At 45.9% G+C, this 23,502-nt stretch overlaps 1 protein-coding gene across 1 annotated transcript in view; it reads left to right on the top strand.

The window, feature by feature from the left end:
- The first annotated feature begins 347 nt into the window (after positions 1 to 347).
- The window catches only part of PPP1CC (protein phosphatase 1 catalytic subunit gamma), a 275,755-nt gene continuing 252,600 nt past the window's right edge, over positions 348 to 23,502 (top strand). The window contains exon 1 of the mRNA XM_086943027.1: positions 348 to 749. Coding sequence (XP_086799153.1) covers positions 695 to 749 — 55 coding nt within the window. The 5' untranslated portion in view covers positions 348 to 694. The remainder of the gene's footprint in view (positions 750 to 23,502) is intronic.

Below are 23,502 nucleotides of genomic sequence, written 5' to 3'. Positions count from 1 at the left end.
GACTTGTGATCTAAAACATAAACTTTTATTTTTTAACTACAATAATAGTGAACAATTTGTGGATGGTTACAACTTAAAACTTTTTGATTGTAAAAAATAAACGGCACGGTGGAAACAAGTTCACGACGCAAACTCTAAAACGATAAAATAAAATCAGAGGTGCGGTCAGCTTTCTCCTGTACGTAAACAAAAGTACGCTGAACAAGGTAGACGTGAAGCGGGTTTCTCCCACCGCTCCTGTGATGCTGCATACAGTCAACAATTCACACTAGACTTTTTGCTGGTCAGCGAAATGACCTCACAATCAGCGGCCGGACCGGCTTGACAGTCAATGACAGTTTATGTTCAAATGGAATATAGTGCGCCGGGAAGCCGTATCTGTGGCTGAGCAGGAGTGAGCGCGCGGCGCAAGGATCCGCGGCGTGGCGGTGTGCTTTTCCCCATTGCGCGCTGACGCACCACGCGATAAATGGTGACGTAGGACTGTTTCCTGTATTCTTGCGCCGGCCGGCTGGGAAAGGGGCGCCATCTTGTTTCCATCTTTGATCGCCGGCTGGAGCGCAGGCTGTGCGGAGCGCTTGGCCCGTGGCTAAACCTTGCGAGCTGTCACACGTGGTCCCCGTGGACTGCTCGCCGAGCGCCGGACCTCCGCGCTGTTCCCGTCCGTCACCTCGCCGCGCGTCCTCCCTGAGTAATGGCCGATGTTGACAAGCTGAACATCGACAGCATCATCCAGCGCTTGCTGGAAGGTGAGGAGGGGGCGGGGATTCAAAGACTTACGGGCTGTTGGGGTGGGTGTCAAATGCGTGCGCTGGGAGAGAGGGTTAGGGTTTGGGTTTGTTGTGAGGATGGAAGCGGCAGACTACGGACCATGACCTGCAGAGTGCAGCGTCCCTTTCTCCGGGGTACCCGCCTTCCGCAATGTCCCGTTATTCCATCCATGCCCGTACCCTTACCTTCCGTCAGTGAGCCTCACGTAGAGTACTTCTTGTAGGGTACCAGCAGTGCTTCTCTTGTTGTTTTGCAATATTAACGTTATCAGATGGTACCATTTATTAGACGCATTTTATGTCAATCGTGGGATTTCTGTAACAGATCATTGTTTCCAGGTGATTAGCCAGTTTGGCTTAGTTGTGGTGAATCTGATGGTAATGGGTTATTAAAAGTCGAGGACCGGAAAATTGTGTCCAGGTGACATGGGCTTTGGTACTTGTACTTAAGGTAAAAGCACCTACACCCTCATTTTTCTTCTAACTGAAATGCGTAGTGACCCTACACCTGCTTGATTCTCTGAAGTGGTTCCAGAAACGGGACTGTGTTCTCTTCAGGTGTACCTCTAGTTCATAATTGCTATGTTTTATAAATAAGGAACTCTCCTTAATGTGCACCCGGTCTGTGGGGAGTCCGCCTTGCGTGGCGCCCTTATTTCTTTATTGCACACCTTCGACAGTAGTTTTGGGAATCTGTTTCAGCTCTCTCATTGGAATTGGTTCCCAGTTGAATGCTCCTGAGGTGCGCGTGGTTTGTCATCTTTGGGTGCCCTCTCCCACTAGCATGCCTTGGTTGTATGATTTGTCCTTGCGGTGCCTTGAACTAAAGGATCGATATTTCGTTTCTAAGTTGAAGTAATGAGGGAGGTATCAGTAGTTGACAGGAAATAGAACGCGTTCTTCTACATTCAATTTTATGGAAAATAATGAAGAGCTAAGCTTTTTATTGTATTTGAAGTGCCATAGCATCTTGTGTTAGAGGCGTGATTTTTAGTCTCTCGCAGCACAAATTCTGAATATATGCAGCCTGCCTCTGATGTTGAAACCACTCCTTTTGTCATTAGAGAAAGCTCGTGGTTTCATGAAGTTAGGAGCCTGTAGATCATTCACACCCTTATGGTCCGGAATACTTAGATGCGTTTGCACATATTTCGTTTACTTAATGCTTTTTGCTTCACCATGGCGTTCATAGTTTAGAAACAATTTTTAGCCGTATACTAGATTGCTCTTTGACTTATCCCACCCGTATTTCTATTTCGATGAGAAGTGTTGAAGATGTGCAAGCGCTGCTCGAAATGCACCCGGGGTCCATTCTGGCGGCCGCCTCCCACCCCATGAATAAATTAATGTATCGAAAGCGTATTGCCCTTTTTCCGATCAACAAGTAATTCTTGTAGGTGGAATGTCTCCAACTAAGGTGACCAAGGGATGTGGCTTAACGGCCATAGCTACCTAATTTGGACCTGGGGAACCAGGTTCGTGTTTCGTCGTTAGCTCAACATCCTGTGATTCTGGACAAATGAATGTCCTTGTGTAATGTAACTGGTGCTCCTGTAAAAGCGCTCAATACCTTCGGGTCGACTTCGCGCTATATAAAACTGAAGACAGAATGTTAAGTAAACGGAACATTGCCCAGACATAAGTAGGACTAGAACATCTACCGAAGGACACAATGACTTAGGACGGCGCTCGCCAATATTTTAAACAGCCAGCTAAGCATTTAGAGGGATACCATAACGTGTCTTTTACATATAGTGTATCATCTCTGTTAATGGAAGTGATTGGCTGAAAATGCCTCTGCATAAAAGCTCTGTATCGCAACCCAGTTGGTCTCCATCTGTGTTCAGTCGACTCTCTAAAAACGGGACGCGCAGAATAAACGGAAATCTGCTGAGAGCTATGATGAAAGAAAAAAACAGGAATGTCCCACGAAATTCGCGACCTTTGTTCACCCTAACTCAGAGCTTCATCTGTGTCTGAACATTTGTGTTGGGGCGTAAGCTTGCGTGTTTGAGGCTGAAGGCTCAACTTTGTTTTGACCGGTTTTGGCTTCTTTTCAAACCGCAAAAATGTTTACAATATTGATGAACTGAGTTGTCCTCCGTCATGATCGCTCTGTCCTGTTGGTTCGCCTTCCTAGGACATCGCATTTGCGTTATTGAATGAAGGCGATGATGGCGCACCGATCTTCGTTCTCTTCCTTGTCAGTTTTAAACTTGCGCCCCTCTTTGAAACAGAACATGCTATCCAAACTCCTCACTCTACGACTGTTTTTAGTACCGGTATATTGCTTTTTTTTAGGTTCGTCTTAATTTAAAGTGAGACTATGACGCTACTGACATGAATTTAATTGTATTGTCTAAGGCTGGTCATTTGGGAAAGTTGCTGAATCTCGGTGCTGTCAGTGGTGCTTTTTGAGAAACGAACGTTTTCAAACTCTTGCAGGCTATTTGTTTTTGCTGGCTTCTCGGGGGTGTGCGTAATGAGATCCAGAGGTTGGCACTCGTGGCCCAAATGAATTGTTAAACTTTAATGGGTAATCTTCTGCGATCGACTTAGGTTGGTCTGTGCTTTCTGCTATGTAGAATGTGACAGATTCCGAAAGCGAATAAGCTTCGTCCATTTTATATTCTCACACATGAGTTTCCATGATATTTTTGGTCAGTGCTGTGGTTGTTTTGAGTGTTCCTGGGCAACATATTTTTTTTTTATACTAGAGTTGCTGCTTCATTAGTCAATCGCACGGTAATTAATACGCATCATGAGTACTGATTCCACACCTGTTTAGTACTTGATATTTTGATGTTGTGGTGATGAAAGGTTCCAGTCATTAGTAGTGGTTGAAGAGCACCTTTTTATTTCAAACTGGACAGGCAAAAGTGAGTGTTTTGAGGAGGAGGAAAGTGGAGGACGGAAAACAATAAGACCTTATTTTTAAGAGTTTAGCGCAGGAGGCGCAAGGCCATCTAAAGGCAAATAGCAGTGAGACACTCCTTTAAATTAAGAACCTGGCAATACTTAAACATTCTAACCTTAGGATCGCCGAATGCTGAGGGTGCGTGTGAATGGAATGAATGGCGCATAGCTCAGTATACCCTCTCAAGTCTCTTTATTGTGTGCTCTATAAACTGTAATACCGGTGTTTTTTTTAAAGATTAACATTAAGGATGTTAGATCCTTAAGGATCTTTTTGGAACTGAACTCTTCAGAGCGTAGCATATTTCTGGCTTTCTTTCTTGGATGATAATTCTCCATATGGACTGATGTTAGATTTCTTCTGTTCATGCATCTAGGGACACTAAAAAAAATAAATCTTTTAGATCAAAACAAATATAACCAGCCATCAGTTTCTGTACATTACAGTGAATTGACACACATTTCCTAGATTATATTACCTAGTCGAAGTGCACATCTTCCTAGTTACATCATCTCGCAGGAGAGCGATCATTCGTTATTAAATAGGTAAGCTGTTATGGGCGTTCATATGTCTCTTGAAATTGAGGATGCCGGCAGCTCTTCTGCATATATGTTCAAGTTATCTTTGTAGTACACCATATCCAGCAGCCAGTGCTTCTAATTGGCTGCAGTTCTTTCCCCAATGTCTTGCAACGCTCCTTTTAGCCAGAAGCCGTGCCACCTCTGTAAACCTGTGTGTTGGTTGTAGCAGTTGACCTAACCCCATTAGGCCACTGATGCACTTTGCATCCCCTCTTACCATATATGAACAGGTGTCAGTGTGTGTAATAAATCTGTTGTAGGTACTTGAAATAAATAATACGAGGTTGCAATTGGGCGTGAGTTTCTCAGGGAAAACTGCCTTTTACAACGTGTTTTTTTTATCAAGTTGTTACTTTGGCACACGTTATTACCATGCATTTAAGGTAACTTGGCGATATGGGGGTTAGTGTCCCCGCACAAATACACTGTCTCTCTAAGCAATGCGTGGTTAAGGCATGCAATGTATTTCTCTTAATTGTTCCATTGTACAACTGTTTCTCGGTCAGTGTGCAACAGAAACCCCAATCCACCTACGTCGTGGGGCGGGGGAATTAGTGAGGAACACCTTTCTTTTGTAAGCTTGTAGGTTGCATTTCTGCTTTGGGAATGTTAAAGCAAGTCACTGTTAAATGGCCTTTTTTTGTTTATTGACTCCATGTGAAAGATAGGCTTATACTGTATATAATATTTAATGAAGATGTATTTTCTATTAGAGCTTGAACTTTTTTATGGCAGCTCCATGGTTTCTAAACTCGTACAAGTTGTATTCATATGATGAATTATGGAATTTTGGACGTTGGCCATTAAAGGTGCCGTAATGGCGCAGAAAACAAGCACTGGCGTTGCCAATAGGTCTCGCTGTAGGAAAGTTGGAGCTATTAAAATTGCAAATAACAATGCCTTTTATTTTTGTTCATTTTAAAAACATAAAGGGCGCTTTGTCATTTACAAAACCAATAGCTCCAACTTTCCTACTGCGAGACCTATTGGCAACGCCAGTGCTTGTTTACTAAGTTAATTAAGAAAGAGGTGACTACCAATGAGATCCAGGCCCCACAAAATCTTATGAAATACTTTGTGAAAGGAACAACTGGGTGTTGTTGCAAGAAAAGGGCAATTGATGCTTTCGTAAGTCGAATTTGGTCGCCCATCCAGACTTAAAAACAGCTCCCCCCCCCAAAGTTGCATCTCCTGTCCAAATGGCAAGTCTGCCCCTACAGATAATCTGTGCTTCTTTTAGGGATGTCAGTGTAGTTTAGGGAATGGTTAAACTAGCACAAACCAGTGTTTCTGCAACATAGTCTCTAGATGAATACAGATTTAAAGTGTTTGGGGGAATACAGAGGGAGTAATCAGTTTACCATCTTTACCAGCATGGCTCAGGTTTGAAATATTTGTAACCAAAGCTGTCTACATGAAGAAAGGGAAGATAAAGGCAAGAGACTAGAAAGATGTGCTCCTTTTGTAACTGCTAGCAGTGGGCCTGGCATAGAGACACAGCTTGGAGTGCACGTCAGACTGCCATCACACTATGTGAAAGCACTGCTACCCTGAGTTTATTTATGCCTGTGATAGACGTAAATTGTTTAGTTTTAATAAGTCATTTAATTCGGGGGCTTCCAAGAGACACTAATGTCGAAAGATAACGGAACGGAGACACTGCAAGATAAAGGATGTATTTTGTTTGGTAGCCCACAATCCAGTTTTAGAGGAAAGCTGTGATTTGAACTGGTTTGCTCTGCTGTTTGCTATTTGGCTTACGATCACCTTGCCTCGTACTGCTGAGTACCAATAAAACTAGGCAATATTTACATTTCTTATTTACAGCTGTACAAAATGTAAAAGTGGGGCTTGCCATGTAAAATCCCCTCAGGAACCTCCCGCATCATGAGGCAATGCGCTGGCTAAACCAACAGGGTGCATATTGGTTCGTCACTGAAATGGATTCAATCTGGGGGGTTAAAAAATAAAAAAGGAAATAAACCATGAAAGAGTGCCTAATCCTATGTGCAAGTTATGCACAAATTTGTGTCAAAATTCCTGCTGGTACAAGCTCACGAATGTTTGGGTATCTGCAATGCATGCACGCTACTTGGCATATTAAAACAGATTTGGGTAGACATCAGTTTTTAAACAAGTGCTTGTGTTTTCAGCTGATCCTTGTTAGTTTGCAAGCAACTAACGAGAATCATCTGAAACCACAAGCGCTTGCAAACTAAACTAGGATCAGCTGAAAACAAGCGCTTGTTTAAAAACAGCTTTCAACCCAAATGTAGATTATTAAGCCCACTAACTTGCATTCGAATTCCGGCAGCAAATAAATTCCCGATCTAGACAAAAGCACTCTAACTACACAGGAATCCTTTGAGATCCCTTTGACTTGAAGTTCAAGGGACAATGTCACAACATTGGGGTGGGGGGGTTCAGTTATCAAAGTCTTGGGCACCAGTGCGGTCTCAGCAGTCGCAAAGTCATTAGTGCCATCATCTCTAACCACAATGCAGGAAACAGTATGGTCTTCAGTGGAGCACCGCACCATGCCTGGTTTGTCTACCCTCTCGTCGCCTAGTGCAGCCAACTGGCCCACCCCCCATTCAGGAAAGCACAGCATGTGCACATTATTTTGGCGCAATAGCCCCGCTGCGTCGTCCACATGGTTGTCTAAGTTGTGAGAGAGAACTGACAGTTGGAAGGCCTGTTTCAGGAAATGCACCTCGGCCTGTAGAGACATGATACCGATTTCCACATTCTCCACTTTATATGTGACTTTATGAAAATCAGAGCACCACAACAGAGCAGTCCAGTGTCTATGAGGTTTCACAGCAAGTGAGTCTATGAGTAGGCTGACGGGGGTAGTATACTGCATGATGGTATTGCCCTGTTGGAGCCTATGAGGCCTGTCCCTCCCGTGATGCGGCCACGAAAGAAGGAGCCCGCTCAGAGGATCCCCTTAAAACTGTCAGAGGCTAAATGTAGCACAGGGAGACCTCCAGCGGTAAGACAATCAAAAACAACTTAGAAAACATTTCACAGTATTAAAAGATCAAACTCATGAACGAGCGTGATACACCGCTAAAAATCATGATAAATAACAACACACATTAGAAGTGTCTAAAAACTGCAAGTACAGAAGGACCAGCTTTGCTTGTTTAAAACTCCAGAGGCAAAAGAAGAGGACATATGTACTTATGACATATGCTCTCCCACTTCAGGCAGATGAGTGAAATGTGTAAAGTGTCTTGTGGAGCAACCATGTCACATGAGCAGATCGTGGAGTCTGAGAACTTATGCCGTCCCGCTAAGAGTTGTGGCAACAAATGAAATAAATAAATAAAACGCATACACCATGAAGCAGACACAGGGACGTGGACACCGCGCTAAGCCAAGAAGATAAAGAATGGCAGCCGAAGCAAAAACAAACCAGCAGCAATTGGCCACGGCCTGCCTGCGAGGCTCAAAGTGTTAGAAGGCAGGTCTTGGGCAGCGGCAGAGTACTGACTGCAACCATAGGAGAGGCAGAGGTGTGTGCTGCAGAGGTGGGGGACGGAGTAACAGAAGGTGAGGGTTATCCCTATATGAAATAAATAAAACTCATACACCATGAAGCAGACACAGGGACGTGGACACCGCGCTAAGCCAAGAAGATAAAGAATGGCAGCCGAAGCAAAAACAAACAAGCAGCAATTGGCCACGGCCTGCCTGCGAGGCTCAAAGTGTTAGAAGGCAGGTCTTGGGCAGCGGCAGAGTACTGACTGCAACCATAGGAGAGGCAGAGGTGTGTGTGCTGCAGAGGTGGGGGACGGAGTAACAGAAGGTGAGGGTTATCCCTATATGAAATTAAAAAAAAACTCATACACCATGAAGCAGACACAGGGACGTGGACACCGCGCTAAGCCAAGAAGATAAAGAATGGCAGCCGAAGCAAAAACAAACAAGCAGCAATTGGCGGAATAGCAAGTACGGCCGGCCACCTGCCAGCCATGAATAATTAGGGGAGGAGAAGCCGCAGAGCACACGCTGGGAGAAGCCCTTTTATGTGGTGGCGGCCGTAGGGAGGCTGATGCGCGTGCTTGTTTGGTCACGTGATTCACGTGAACTTAAAGAAAACCGCAGCAAAAAGCCCTTGGTTTGACTAGCATTTTGAGGACATGAATTCTCGCTCCGCCCAATGCGCTTGCGCGCATTGATAGGTCGCGAGACCTAAAAAGCTGTTGGGTGAAATGTTAATGGCATGAGAAGGATACGCTTTTACATTTTCACTTTAAGTTTTTAATTCTGTTTTTAACATGCTGTGGAGTCAAAGAAGGAAAATGAGGGGGCATGGGGGTGAATATCAAGCATATGTTGTGGACAAAGTAGAAGGATTAAGTGTTGCAACTGCGAAGCCCCAGCTGTCACAATGTAATGTTCTAAAAATATTTTTGCGGCCCGTTCGTCTGTCTTCTGTCAGTTACATTCAGTAGCTCACATTTTCTTTGCATTAAATCCTAACCCCTTTTCTTATTATTTTGTAAAGGGCTTCATTTCTGCCTAGCCAAAGAGGTATCACATATGTGCAGGCCCTGATTCAGTAAAAGAGCCGAGTGGTTATTTAACAGCAGTGTGTGTTTTTAGGTCTCGCCTGGCGTTGGCATGTGCGGCTCTCGCCTTGCGACTGCCTTTTGCGATCTATTATTCCAAAGCTCTACATGAACGTGTTCGGATGGACCAAGATGGCTGCTCTCGCCATTCATCCAAAGCTAAACATTCACACGTACATGTGGACAGTCTTACGCCATCTTGTGACAATGGCTTTCTATTGTTATGGCAACCAAGCTGCTGCTTCGCATATGCAGCTTGCTGTGGTTCTAATGTCATGGCAACCCATCCAAAGCTAAACATTCCATCGTACATGTGGACAGTCTGATGCCATCTTGTGACAATGGCTTTCTATTGTTATGGCAACCAAGCTGCTGCTTCGCATATGCAGCTTGCCGTGGTTCTAATGTCATGGCAACCAAGCTGCCGCTAACTTGGGATTCGCGGGCGCTTTTTATGGAGTCTGGCTCTGAAGGGACGGGAGCTGCTGCGGTTTCAGTTTCTCGCAATGCGACCTAAAACGCGCTCGCTCCTTCTCGTGCTCCCACTCCCGGGCTTCGCACTCATTTCAGCGTTCGCACTCTGAAAGCACCAGTGTGTATCTCTGAAGAGCAAGCAGGTTGTTATTGTGCAGGCCCAAACACGTAGGCATACCAGTGAATGAACCATTCCTTGAAGCAGTGGCAAGCATGTGGATGCTTCAATGCTCAAGAGTCGGACATTTCTGGACAACTCGCGCGCCTCACGCAAGTGTGTACTGTTAACAAGCTTTTGTGCGTCAGACACTGACTTTTACAAAACAGCAATCCAACTTATAGAATGCAAATGAAACTAGCATTGAAAATGCAATGGGTGTCCACTTTGACTAAGTTAACCTCATAGCTGCTATTACACATTCCTCCCCAGTGCTGCGCTGTCCATTAGAACTAGTGCTGAATGGACGTTCAATGGTCGTGCGCAGCACTGGGGAGGTAGCACTGCTGACGACCATTGGTCGTCAGCAGCACTTAAGGGGTTAAAGCCATTTGCTTTGCTAATGTATTGTATAGCAACTCAGGTGGGCCAAGGTTAGATTTAAGCGATAGTATTGGGATAGAAAGTAGGTAGGTCCTGTTGCAACCTCAGACTTTTGAAAATATGTATGCTGGGGGTGTAAGATCTATAGTGAGATTCCCCCGTTGAAAAGCTTTTAATAAGCTTTTGTTTGGTTCTCGTATGTTTTCCTATGTTTTAATTATTTTTTTCCCCTTTTTTTTCCTCTTCCCCTTTTTTCCTCTTTTCTTTCCATTTCCCCTTCCCTTTCTTTTTTTATCCCCTATTTTTTTTCCTTTCTCATTTCCCTTTTCCCTCCCTCTTTTATTTATATTCACTCCTTATCTCTTTATATTTTTTTTCCCCCTTCCTTTCTCTTTTTCTTTGTTTCTCCCTTTTTTTCCTGTTATGAGTTTTATTATTCTTATTTTTCTTCTATTTTATTTTCCCATCCCTTTTTTTTTTTTCCCCCATTCCTTTCTTGGCTCAACTTACAGATTACTCTATTGTTTCCCTTTTTTTAAATTTTATTTTATTTATTTTTAATAGATTTTCACACGTGATCCGGAGGGTTCGCTGATAGTGACAAGTAGTTCGTCAGCTTCAAAAGGAGACTTAACATTATACATTTTATTATTGTACATAACCCTTAGAAAGGCAGGGAATCTCATTTGAACAGTAGCTCCTAGGCTTCTGAATTTTTCCATTCGTTGGCCTAGTTCCCACTGCCTATCCAGTGTGGTTTTGGACAAATCCGATCTCACTTCAAAAGAGAAATCGAAGGCTTTCAAAGTCTTGGCTTTCAAGGCTGACATCAAGATCCTCTCTTTCAGAGAATATATGTTAAGAAATTCACCAGGATCTTCCTTGGTTTATCTCTACCCGGTATAAGACGGAACGGATCCCGGTGTACCCTCTGAATATCTGTTTCTATCTCGGACAAGGGTTCGTCCAGATTTAGAGAATCTTTTAAAATAGTTGCGACAAAGTTCTTCAAGTCTCCACCTTCTTTCCCCTCCGGTATTTTTAAGAGCCTCAAGTTATTTCTTCTAGAGAAATTTTCGAGGGACTCGACTCTCTCTTTGACCGTATTGCCTTCTCGTCTTAATGTCTGAATCTTTCCCTCTGTAGCCTCCAATTTTGCCTTAAGTACTTCAAAACAATTCTCTAGGCCCCCGGTTCTTAGTGAGAGACCATCTATCTTAGACTCTAGATTTTCGCACATTGTGCGGATCTCTGATTGAGTGAGTCTGGACTCCTCAAAACATTTCAATTTCATTCCTCATACTAAGAAGTATAGCCTGAATGGTACTGTCGCTGCCGTTCTCTTCGGAACCCCCACTGCATTGATCCATATCTTTTGTACTACTTCCAGCTCCTGCGGTGGGGGCTTGGTGATCCGGAGGAGAAGTTGCATCAGCGACATGATCTACTGGGTCCCCCATCTCTATACCTCTAGCAAGCTCTCCTACGCCTTCTAATTTTCCTTCCTTATCTCCCAAATTATCAAGTGTAGCTGTAGGAGGTGTAGGAGTAGTTATGAGTCCAGCCTCTTCCACCAATGTAAGTGCAGTATGTGTATTCAAAGGTTTTTGGGCCTCTTGATTTATGTTTAAGACCTGGGGGAGGACCTTAAAATAAGACTTCAATGAGGGTGTGATTCGGGAGATTTTTCTAGCTTTTGTTTTAGAGCCCCCTTTAATCAAACTAGCCTTATGCGGCAGCTCTTTCGGAGCAGTATACCGCAACTGGTGCTCCTTGCCCTTTCTCGAAATCCTTAAGGCAGGGGGTTTAGATGTATCAGTTGCAGCCTCGTGCTCCAATTCAGCCTCAATCTCAGACTCTGTGAGGGGCTGCTCCCCTGGGCTTTTTTCGGTTCCCTGCGCTTGGCCTGTATCACTGGAACCTGTAGGGGCATCTAATTCTTTACCTTTATTACTGCCCTTTCCTTTCCCCTTAGCCTTCCGCCTCCCCAGGGTGCTGGCGGTAGTTATTTGTGAGGTCTCACTCGATATCTGACTAGAGGTTTGTAGTTGTGCGTTAAATCTAAAGATTTTAGGTATAGGGTCTGTATTTTTCAGGGAGTGACAGCTCTGTATATCTGTGGGGTCCTGGCTATCAGTAAGCTGTACCTCACCACTCACAGCAGACAACGCCCTTCCCCTCTGCTGGTCCCCCTTACTGCACCAAATAGTTGTTGCCGCTTTTTTTGCTGTTATGCTGTATACCGCTGCCCTTCTGCTTCTTCGGAGCTCCACGGCTGCGTCACCCCAGCGGTAAGGCGCGGGAAGAAAAAGCTGCCCCAGCACATTGGCAACTCTAACCAGCCTTGTTTTGGTGCAACGCTGGCGCTGTTCTAGCACCGTTTTCAATCTCCTTCTTAATCACAGCGCAGCCCAACTTTTAATTGCAGCCTGCTCCAATCGTCCCAACCTACAAGCAGCGCACAGCAGCTGATATACTAGTGGCACTGCTCCTCGCTCTGCTCTTCAAGCCTCGGTGTTTTTATTAGTCACAACGTAGCCCAAAGCAGCGCTCAGCGGCTGATATACTAGTGGCACTGCTCCTCGCTCTGGTCTACTCTACAAGCCTCCGTGATCTTCTTAATCACAACGCCGCCCAACATTTAAATCGTCAGATTGCAGCCTGCTCCAATCGCCCCAACCTACCAGCAGCACTCAGCGGCTGATATACTAGCCTCGGTGTCACTGAATTCAAATTATTCAATATAGTTCGCGCTGCAGGCTCTCTCCTCTTCCGCCTAAGCCTGCACACTTTCTCCCTTGCTTACTTCTCGACAGGTGCTGACAGGCGCCTCATCTCACGCCGTGCTCAGGTAGCTGCAGGACGCCGCAGGCTCCCGGAGCCGAATCTCCCCTTTTCTCAACACATGCCGCTTCCAACTCCGTCACAGAGCGATACCGCAGCTCAGCTCCACCGCCCGCTCAGCTGACCTCAGGACGCCGCAGGCTCCCGGAGCCTGGAGCTCCGCCCGCCTTCTCCCTCTCACTCGCCCTCAGCTGCGGAGCTCGCTCTAAGCCTCCATTACGGACCCGAAAAAGTTTCTCCGTACTTTTTAGGGGTCAGCTATACTTGTCGCACCACAGCTCGTGATCACAATCCCAAAAGACCGAACCAACTACTCATGCGTCGGGGCATATCGCCAGGAGCTTCGCCAGACGAGCGCACCGCCCTAGCTAGCGGCCGCCATGTTTTCCCCTTCCCCCTATTAGGATTGTCACCGATTGCATTTTTAATGCGGTTTTTTTTGTTTGTTTTTTTTGCCCCTCCATGCATAGCGTTGGTGAAGACTCCACCCGCTGGCCGTATTGCATCAGCCATGTTGAGGTACTGATGAAAGGGAAAGTAGGGGTTGAGCCCTATGGATATTTTCATGCTACTGACCCTATACCCACATATCCACACAATTAACATGGTTTTTGTGAAAGGTTTCGCTTGCGCTATGCTTAATCTTTTTTGTGAAGATAGGGGGTGAAAAATCTTAAAAGGTGCTTGGAGCCTGCTCATTACTTAGTTGGCTCACACTTCACCCTTGCTTCAGACTTCCTCCTGGGCTTTAGTTTTCTTGTCCTTACCACAGAGTATGCACCGAGGATTGGTTCATGTGGCCTGCAATGGCAGCAGGCTCCTTTAAGGTTCTTTTTTTTTTTTCTTCTTCTTGTTTTTTCTTCTTTTCTTGTTTTAAAATTTTAATTCTCCCCACTCCCGGCCCCTTCCTCTTGGAGCGCTATCCTAATCCAAATGCTTAAGTCCTCAAAGTGCCTAAGGACATTACTGTCTGCTCTCCTCTTCAGCACACTGCAGCTGCTCCGCATGCCATGACAATACAAACTCCACCGCCCTCCAGTTCTGACAGTCTAAGAACCACAGACTTCAAGTTACCAAACACATGGCTGGTTACGGTGGCCATCATTTGTGCCTTGTAAAACCACTTTATATGTAACACCGGAACTGATTACTCCAGTTGAACTAGCCTGTCACTTCTATTAAGTACGCTTAAAGCTATGCTGTGGTTGTGAAAGTCACATGATAGTTTAGCCTGTAGTGAAAGCTCGAGGTGGAGGTTATATTCGTCTCTTGCTGTACATAAAGTTCTGTGTTCGCTCCACCCCAGGCCATATCTAATGGTCGTTGGACTTTAAAAACCCTCCCTTCAGATTCTCAAAAAAAAACAAGCGTTTGCAATGCAATAGGTCTCATTTGCTGGAGTTGATAAGCTATTGACATTGTAAATGACGCCTTGTGCTTTGAAAACCCAAAGCGGTGCATAAACACGCACTTTGCAGTTTTTTTTTTTAAAACACGAATAAAATGCATTGCCATTTACAATACCAATATCCCAAATGCGAGACCTATTGTTTGTCAAATGCTTGTTTAAATTGGGGTCTGGATCCAGGGAGGATCCGTTACTTCTGGCATGGTCAAACATTTTAGTTTTTTTTTTTAGAGGTCCCTTTCAGACCCCTTCATTAGTCTCTTGGAGTCAGGATACCTGTGCCTTGACTCTTCCCATCACTTTAACCTTATGTTCGAGGCATATAAGCTGTGGATCACATGCTTTAGCATAGCTCGCCTTCTGGTGTTGGGTCTGCATGTTTGCACTTTGTTTATGCTAGAGGAAGTCTTTGCAGTCACAAGGTAGGTGACTCCTCCTTTTGGTGCTAGTGCGCATGAGCATAGACTCCATCGCCAGATTTTTTCCGCCATCGGGTTCGGATGTGTATTGCTGTGGTTCCGTATCGTTTTCAAACCCCTTTGATGCGCAATCCTATACAGTATTGTCTATCGATCGCAGTTTCCCATTTGATGCACATCATGCAACGTCGGGAACTTTGAGACAGGCCATCTGGCCTGCCCCTGCCGACCATGCCAGCAGTCACTGGAACTGGCTCCATTCAAGCTATGTCCCGGGTGTCTTGCTAAGTTTCCATGAACCGACTTGCATGAGCTCTGCAACCTCTGCTTATCCCTGGTACACGACGAAAGGACACAAGCGTGCTGATCATTCCGATCAAAGACCATCATTTGTGATGGTCTGGCTGACGCCACGAGATGCACCTCCGTTCCAGACATCTATTTTGTTTTATATAGCGCTGGCTAGACCCGGAGGTATCAGAGCGCTTTGCATCAGATGATAGTTACAGGTTACATCGTTACAAAGGTTACACAGTTCGTAGAGCATGGCAACATAGTTACTTGTAAGGTCGAGATACAATAAGCACAAACGTAAGGGGAAAAGAAGGCAAGGTGAGAGATTCAGGGGTGGTTGGAGTAGGGGAAATAAATAATGAAGGTGGGAAAGGGGAGGGTGAGAGTCACAGCATGGGGAGAAGAGGGGAAGGGTGACGGGGACACAAACCGGTAGACGAGTCAAGGCAACGTCAAGTCCAGTAAGCTGTGATCCCAGGGGAAGTGGTCTCCCTTCCCTATCTCTATTGCGAGAGGCTCCCTTTGTGCAGTGGACTCTGAGAGGTCTCAGACTCCAAGGCCTACATACTGGATCCTTCCCCAGAAAGGGGGAGAGGGAGTGCTTTGGCAAGGGGTGCCATACCATACCTCAAGTGTCTCCCTCTGCGCAGTGGACTCACTCAGCGGGTTCGCTGAGACTCCAGAGTATAAATATTGGATCTTTCCCCAACCAGGGGAGAAGGAGTGCTTAGTCAAAGGGCACAAAGGACAGGGGGTAGGCAGAGTAGCGGGCAAGGGGAGAGAATTCGGGGGAGAGGGGATAGGAGCTAGGCAGAGGGGATAGGAGCTAGGGACGAGACAATGAGGAGAGACTGAAAGAAGTCTGTCTAAAGACAGACTTATTCCCACCGTTCAAAACCAAAAGCCAAGACAAAACTGGTCTGTGTCCGAAGCTGATTCCGACATGGAAGAACTTACCATCGCTCCCGGGTCAACATACTGCGAGTACAGATTCCTCCCCCCCCCCCCCCCCCCCCCCAATATGCCCAGTCACCCAAGATCTAAGCCTCTGGTATCACCTTTGCCCTTGGGCTCAGGTTGGCACCAAGAGAAAGTTTGATGCCTCACCCTCCGGCTCTGCTACAAAACACAAACACAAGCCTTCGAGCTCGAGCCAGCCCCATTCCACTGCCGAACCAACACCTTCGGCACTGAAACACAAACAAGAAGGCTTTGCTGGTCTTCACAACACTGAAGTCCTTCAAGCCCAAAGCCTCCACACCTAAGGCCTCATAGCGGAAACCTTAACCATAAAGCCCAGAGCCGAAATCACACCTAAAGGCATGGAGCCAAAAACCCTGTGCCGAAAACTTAGGAGCCGAAACCTACTACTCCAGAGGGCTCAGAGCCATAACCTGCTAAAAAGCACTCTGACTCAACACTCGGCGCCTAAAGACTCTCAGCCTAAATCTTCAACGCCGAAATCTACCCCATCCAAGCAACCTAGCCTCGAAGAGCCACCTTTTAGATCCGAACAAAAGACTAAGCATTGCCCTGAAAACTGGACACCTCCAGGTCATTCTTCCTAAAAAACGGAAGCTGGATCTCAGCGGATCATTCTATATTTCTGAAGAAAAAGGACATGGGTGCTAACCCTTCTCCCCTTTACATGCCTCCATCTCCTCCTCCTAACCCAAATTTGATTATGCCATAAAATTCACCACCACCCCCACTATCACCTGACGCGCAGGATGAGGACTGGAATGAAGACCATAACGTGCCACAGGATGAGGACATACCACAGGACACTGATCCCTGGGACAATTATGATAAAGATCTAGACCAGGATAACAACCCGACCTGTATCCCTCGAAGCCCCCACCGCCTGATGAGAACATCTGCTATGTCCAACTTATTAAGAGGGCTGCCCAATACCACGGAGTGGAGCTTCATACAGACCCTCTAGACTAGGGTCTCTTACTTGACACTATCACTCGCACAGGTCTACTCTTACTCTACCCATGCTCAAGGGCTTGTTAAAGCATGCAGATGAGGTATTCAAAGACCCAGTCGGAGCAAGGATACTCGCTCTTAGAGTAGACAAAAAAATACAATCCTGCTCCTACAGACCCGGCATACATTAAAGGTCAGTTGCCCGTAGCTCGCTTGCGAGCGTTGGACACTACCAGTCTTAACTCCCAAACGACGTGCGACACCCCTCCTCCCGACAATGAGTCCAAACTCATTAATGCCTCTGGCAAAAGAGTGGCTTCTCAGGCTGCTAATCACTGGCGTATTGCCAACACTCAGGCTCTATTGGCACATTACAATAGGGTTCACTATGGTGAGTTAGAAAACACTTGCCAGATAAGTACAAACTACCTTGTTCAGGAAGGTAAGCTCATTAACAATACTTTCATTAAGTGCACACTAAATGTGTCAGACACAGCATCTTGTGCCCTTAACACTAGCGTACTATTGTGCAGGCACGCTTGACTTCAAATCTCCGGATTCAAGCAGGAGCTACAGTCTTCCATACTTAATCAACCTTTTGATTAACATCTTCTTTCCGGGCCAGTTGTCCACATGTCCCTAGAGAAGATGAAAAAAGATTTGGAAACTGCAAAGTCCATGGGGGCTTTGCAAATGCCTTCTACCAGAGGTTCCTTTTGTCGCTCCTTTTTATAGGGGTGGCACAAACAATATCCACAGATAATCCCTCCTCGTCTTAAAAGGGCCAATCCCCCTCTTCCAGGGGTTATTTCAGAGGGAACTACAAGGGAAATAAGGTAAGAGGCAAAGGTAACTCCACCTGCTCTTCCCCTGCCAACAAACACTGACTTCTCTCCGCTACCCCTGATCATTCCACTCCTGTCGGGGGACGTCTCTTACAATTCCTACCTGTCTTGAATTCAATCACCTCAGACAAGTTTAATAAGGCAAATTATCCAGTATTGTTACTGACTGGAACTTACCAGCAAACCCCAACCCCCCCCATATTCTTACACGACGTATAATGTCGTCAAAACATCTCGCACTCCTTCTGTTACAAAAACATGCAATAGAACCAGTCCCAATGAATCATCAGGGGGCAGGAGTGTACTACCTGTACTTTCTAATTCCAAAGAAGAGCTGCTCTCTCAGGCCTATACTAGACACCAGACAACCTCTACATTCAACCAGACCACTCCCATATGGTCACACCAACAGGTGCTCCCATTGCTTCAGCAAGACTAGTTTCTATCCACTCTGGATTTGAAGGACGCCTACTTCCATATTCCTATTCATTGTGCTCACAGAAAATCTCTGGTTCATGGTGGACTGACATTATCAATTCAAAGTTCTCCCCTTTTGAGGTAACTACAGCACCCAGAGTATTCACCAAGTGCCTTGCAGTAGTCGCAGGTCATTTAAGAAAACACATTCACGTCTTCCCTTACCTGAATGACTGGCTTATAAAAGCCAAGTCCCAACACTGCTGCATAATCCACACTCTTAAGACCGTTCAGCTGCTTCACGACTTGGGGTTCACTGTAAACCTCGCCAAGTCTCCACTTCAGCTGTCCAATATGCAAGCGTACCTGGGAGCTACAATACACCTGCAAAGCTCGCACACACCCCAATCCAGTCAGGATACACAACACAAATCTCTTATCGCAATTTCAGTCCCAACACTAACTACCAGCCTGAGTGTTCTTGCAGTTGCTTGGAATAATGGCTTCTTGCATTCTAATTGTCCCTTACGCAAGACTTCTAATGCGTCCCCTACAGGAATGCTTAGCACGTCAGTGGAACCTGGCTCAAGGTCAATTAACAGATATGGTGTTGGTAGACCACCGTACCCATCGCTCTCTGCAGTGGTGGAATCCACAAAACCTTTCCAAAGGGCGCCATTCATCGACCCAGTTCCACAGATTGTGCTAACGGCAGGCGCATCACTCTTGGTTAGGAAACTCTTCTCCAAAAACATACTATTCAGGGCATGTGGACCTTACAACAAACTCCACATAAACCACCTAGAACTACTAGCAATTTTTCTGGCATTGAAAGCTTTTCAACTGCATCATGTAGGCAAAGATGTCTTAGTCCGTACAGACAACATGACAGCAATGTGCTACATACCAAAACAGGGGACACACACTCCATACTGCTTTGCACCTAGCTTAAAGCATATGGAGATGGGCCATACCTCAAAATATATCTCCTTGCAGAACCCCCTCCCAGGAGTAAACCACTAGATCGCAGATCTGCTCAGCCATTAAAGACCACAGATCCACGAATGGGAACTACATACTCCAATTCTCCTCTCATTCTTCCAAATGTGGGGCTACTCAAAAGTAGTTCTGCTTGCCGCACACCTCAACGCAAAATGCCAGAACTTCACGCCCAGGTATCCACACCTTCTCCAAAGGCAGTGCGCTATGGATGAGTTAGTCGTGGACATTTATTTGGCTGCGCTTTTCCACCTCTTTCCCCCCCTAATTCCATTAGTGGTTCAGAAGCCAAAGCAACATTCCCTCACAATGATCCTAGTTGCTCCTACGTGGGCTCGACAACCTTGTTGGAACTGTCAGTAGTTCGTCATCAAAAGACACCTCTTCCCCAAGCTTCTCACTCTGATCTGGAGGACTTATCTCTCCATGGTTCGGTCAACTCAACCTTGTGATCAGGCATCTGAAATCATAGTTTGGCTAGCTTAATCTCCCGCCAGACTGCATTAACGCCATTAAAGAAGCTAGACAACATACCACTAGAGCATGCTACGCAGCAAAGTGGAAACTATTTGTAATCTACTGCACTCACATCAACCCACTAGATGTTTCATTCCGAAACATAATTTGCTACCTGTTACACCTGCAGCTCTCTAATTTAGCGTATACATCTGTACGTTTACGTCTTGCGGCAATAGCAGTTTACCTACAAAACAGACACTTGTCTTTGTTTCGAGTACCCTCAAAGCTTTTATGGAATGACTCCAAAGAATCATCCCTCCTAGACTTTAAACTTCTCCAATGTGGAATCTTAATATAGTCCTTACAAGACTCATGGGCTCACCATTTGATCCTTTACACAAATGTGAACTACAGTTTCTCACTTGGAAATTAGCCTTCCTTATAGCCATCAAATGTCTTAGAGTTGGTGAGCTCCTGGCGCTAACCATACAATAACCATTTTTACAAATTAGTCAAAACAGTGGTTCTTAAGACTAATCCCAAAGTAGTTTCTGTCTTTCATCTTAACCAGTCTGTTGAGCTACCTGTGTTTTTTCCGCAACCAGACTCTCTGGCAGAACGTCTTCTTAAAACATTGGATGGTAAAAGAGCACTACTATATTACATTTAAAGAACTAAAACTTTTAAAAAACGAAATAACTTTTTGTTGGTTTTTCACCGCCGCATAAATGCAATCCCATATAAAAAGCAGATATAGCAAGGTGGATAGTTAAGTGCATCCAAATATGCAATATTAAAGCTAAACGCACATTAACAATTCCCCCTAGAGCACATTAACAATTCCCCCTAGGGCGCACGCAAACTAGGGGCATATATGGCATTCTTGGGGAACATACCCCTAGATGGCATCTGCAAAGCTGCAACATGGTCTACACCACACACATTCACAAAGCACTATTGTGTAGATGTGTTAACAAAACAAGCTAGTGCGGGTCAGGCCATTTTTAGAACACTATTTCAAACCACTGCAATAGATACAGGCCAGCCACCGCTTGGGAGAACTGCTGACGTCTATGCTAAAGCATGTGATCTACAGCTCCTGTGCCTCTAACGGAAAACGCAACTTACCCAGTATGCCTCTGTTCTTGGCATATAGAGCTGTAGTCATATGCACCCACCCGCCTCCCTGGGTACTTTTTAATTTTTTTTATCTGTTTCAGTATCATCTTACTTAGATACAATCTACATATACATCTTTCTACTCTTACTAACTCGATCACCCTTACGGCAAAACAATCGTGGGATGGAGTCTGTCCATGCATACTATCACCAAAAGGCGGAGTCACCTACCTTGTGACTGCAGACTTCTCCGAACTAAAAAAAGGGCAAACATCAGTCCGGGCAACAATAGATGGCGATCTATGCTAAAGCATACAACTCTACAGCTCTATATGCCAAGTACCGTTTTCCTTTCCCTGCATGGAACTGTTCCTATGAACAAAATGGCAGCACTGCTGTTAGCACATAGATTCATGGATCCAGGGATTATTTGTGTATTTCCAAAACTACTGAACGGATTTACACCAAATCAGAAAAAGTGCTTCTCTGGTCTAATTTCTATCTTTCTGGCAAATTTGGTGACGTTCCTTTCAGTGGTTCGGGCTGTAGCTGGCTGTCCTATGGGAATTTGCATGGTAAACACATTTTGGGAGCCCCTTTTTTCTCAGATGAGATCACCCTGAAACTTCCGGGGCAGCAGCTTAAGTGAGTCGTGAACTAGTTTTGAAAAGTTCGTGAGGACTAGTCAAACTGCGACAGTGTTAAAACGCTTTTCCTATAGAAACTAGGTCCTAACTAGAACTACCTATTGGTGACTGCGAGTAATGTGTGTATTTTTCTATCATTAAGTTTTTGCACCTAGTACATTACAGCAATCCTCATATGCCACCAACCCAGCATCTGTTGCCGTCCTAATTAAACAGTATGTAAGACCCAGTACACTAGTTGGCACTGATGGTTGTTGCAAATGACTCTGGGGTGGGGGTGGTCGTATAATACAGTCTGAGGCAGGAAGGTATGAGTTGTGCTTGTGTCTTCGGTGGGTGGAATCCTATAAACCACAGGTCGTATGAGTCTTGCGACCATACCTGCTTCAATACTTTGGTACATAACCATATCATCCACTTGTTGGTGGACCCTCAACTCTATGTAAGCCTTCCTTATTCAATTCAGTTGTGTTCCCCCAACTTTGGGTGTGTTCTCTTCCCTTGCCCTTTATAATTGACCTTGTACATGGCATCCAGCTCCAAATATGCCCTGGCCCATTTCTGCACTCTCATGGCCCGCCCCAGTATTTTCCATGGCTATACCACACTTGGCTAAAAGCAGTGTTAGGTTTAGAAATCGATTACCCATCTTCTGTAGATCGGGGAAATGTTCCAACTAGCAATGTTTTGGTCTGTTTAGAATGCACTGATACACTACAATTACAATGCCCCAATAAACCCTATTGTCTTGCAGTTTCTCTCTATATGAGAGTAGTCTACATCAGTTGCATGAATCTGCAGACCGCTTCTGTCCTCGGAGTTGTAAATGAGGCCTGTCTTCTGGTCTGTAAATATGCCCTATGTAGGCAAAAGGACTGCCAAAGCTTAAATGGGGGAGGTGGGGGGGGGGGGGGGGGGGTCTCCTGGAGGCCCTGGAAACCCTGGAAGGATATGCCAATACTAGTTTCCTTCCTGAAATGGTCCCAGGATCTGGACTTTGGGATCTTGGACCACAGGGAGAAGTGTGGCTCGGGTTAGAGGCGGCAGACCCGGAAGCTGAGATCGGCCCTGGACCAGGGTTCAATTCCCCGCCTTGGCGGGTCTTGGGCTCAAAAAATTCCACGGACTCGATAATTCTCGCTCCGGTGTCTTCTCAACTCACGGGTTCACACTCTGCGACTCTGGGCAATAGCTTGCTTAATCTCCACAACGGCCCCTCGCGGTGGGATGCCTGGCTTTCACCTTGTGGATACCCTGCCGGGGTTATCTCACAGGGGAATACCAGGACGGGTTCCCTAAGCAAGCGCCGGGAAACCCTTTGTGGGTAGCTGTGCGCTATATAAGCACAAATACACACACACACACACACACACACACACACACACACACACTGTTTGAACTCCATCAAATCCATCAGTCCGCTAGCGCGCGCCTCTAGGCACTATATCTGGCTGTGCATTACTGAGTATAACTTTTAAAAGCGCTTTGACTGTACTTAACTGTGCATTACTGAAGTATAACTTTTAATAGCGCTCGGACTGTATTTATCAGTATAACTTTTAACCCCTTCCATGCTCATGACGGAACGGTTCCGTCATGAGCGTAAGGTGGCCTGTGCTTATGACGGAACCGTTCCGTCATGGTTCCATAGGCCCAATGGAACGTTAAGCACCGGAGCAAAATTCACGCAGCACAGAAGGGGTTAATAGCGCTTTGACTGTATTTAACTGGCTGTGCCCCAATCTCGCCCTGCCTGCAGTGTTTGTTGTTGTTGCTGCCATCTTGTTTGTTGAGCCGAGCCCTCCCTCCACCTCGCTCCCGCCTCCCAGCTGCCCCTCCTACGCTCCGCTCCCCCCTCTCCATTTAGGCCAGATAGCTGCACGCGCTACGGCCGCGCCGAAGGTGCGCCAAAGGTAAGCCCGTCTACACCCGTCCGCGCCTGGACCGCGCCCAGCGCCAGACCCCCTGGTCCCCGCTGCTCTCAACCCTCTAGAGTCACATATGATGCTGCTTCTCTCCTCGCCCTCAACCCTGGACGTACACCACTATGCTGCGAAGCTACTCCAGGACGTACCCACGGCCCTTTCGCCTGCCTTTCCTGCAAGTTCAACTGCTTCCGAACCCTCACCAAATCCACGTCCCCCACACACAGCTCCGAACCTAACCGCCTGAAGTGCATCCTGCTGAACACCCGCTCGATCCACAGACATGCAACAGAACTCTGGGACCTAATCGACACTGCGTCACCTGACATCG

The sequence above is a fragment of the Lissotriton vulgaris genome, chromosome 11, assembly GCF_964263255.1.
Source record: "Lissotriton vulgaris chromosome 11, aLisVul1.2, whole genome shotgun sequence".
NCBI classification, from domain to species: domain Eukaryota; kingdom Metazoa; phylum Chordata; class Amphibia; order Caudata; family Salamandridae; genus Lissotriton; species Lissotriton vulgaris.
This window is presented reverse-complemented; position numbering and strand designations above follow the sequence as displayed.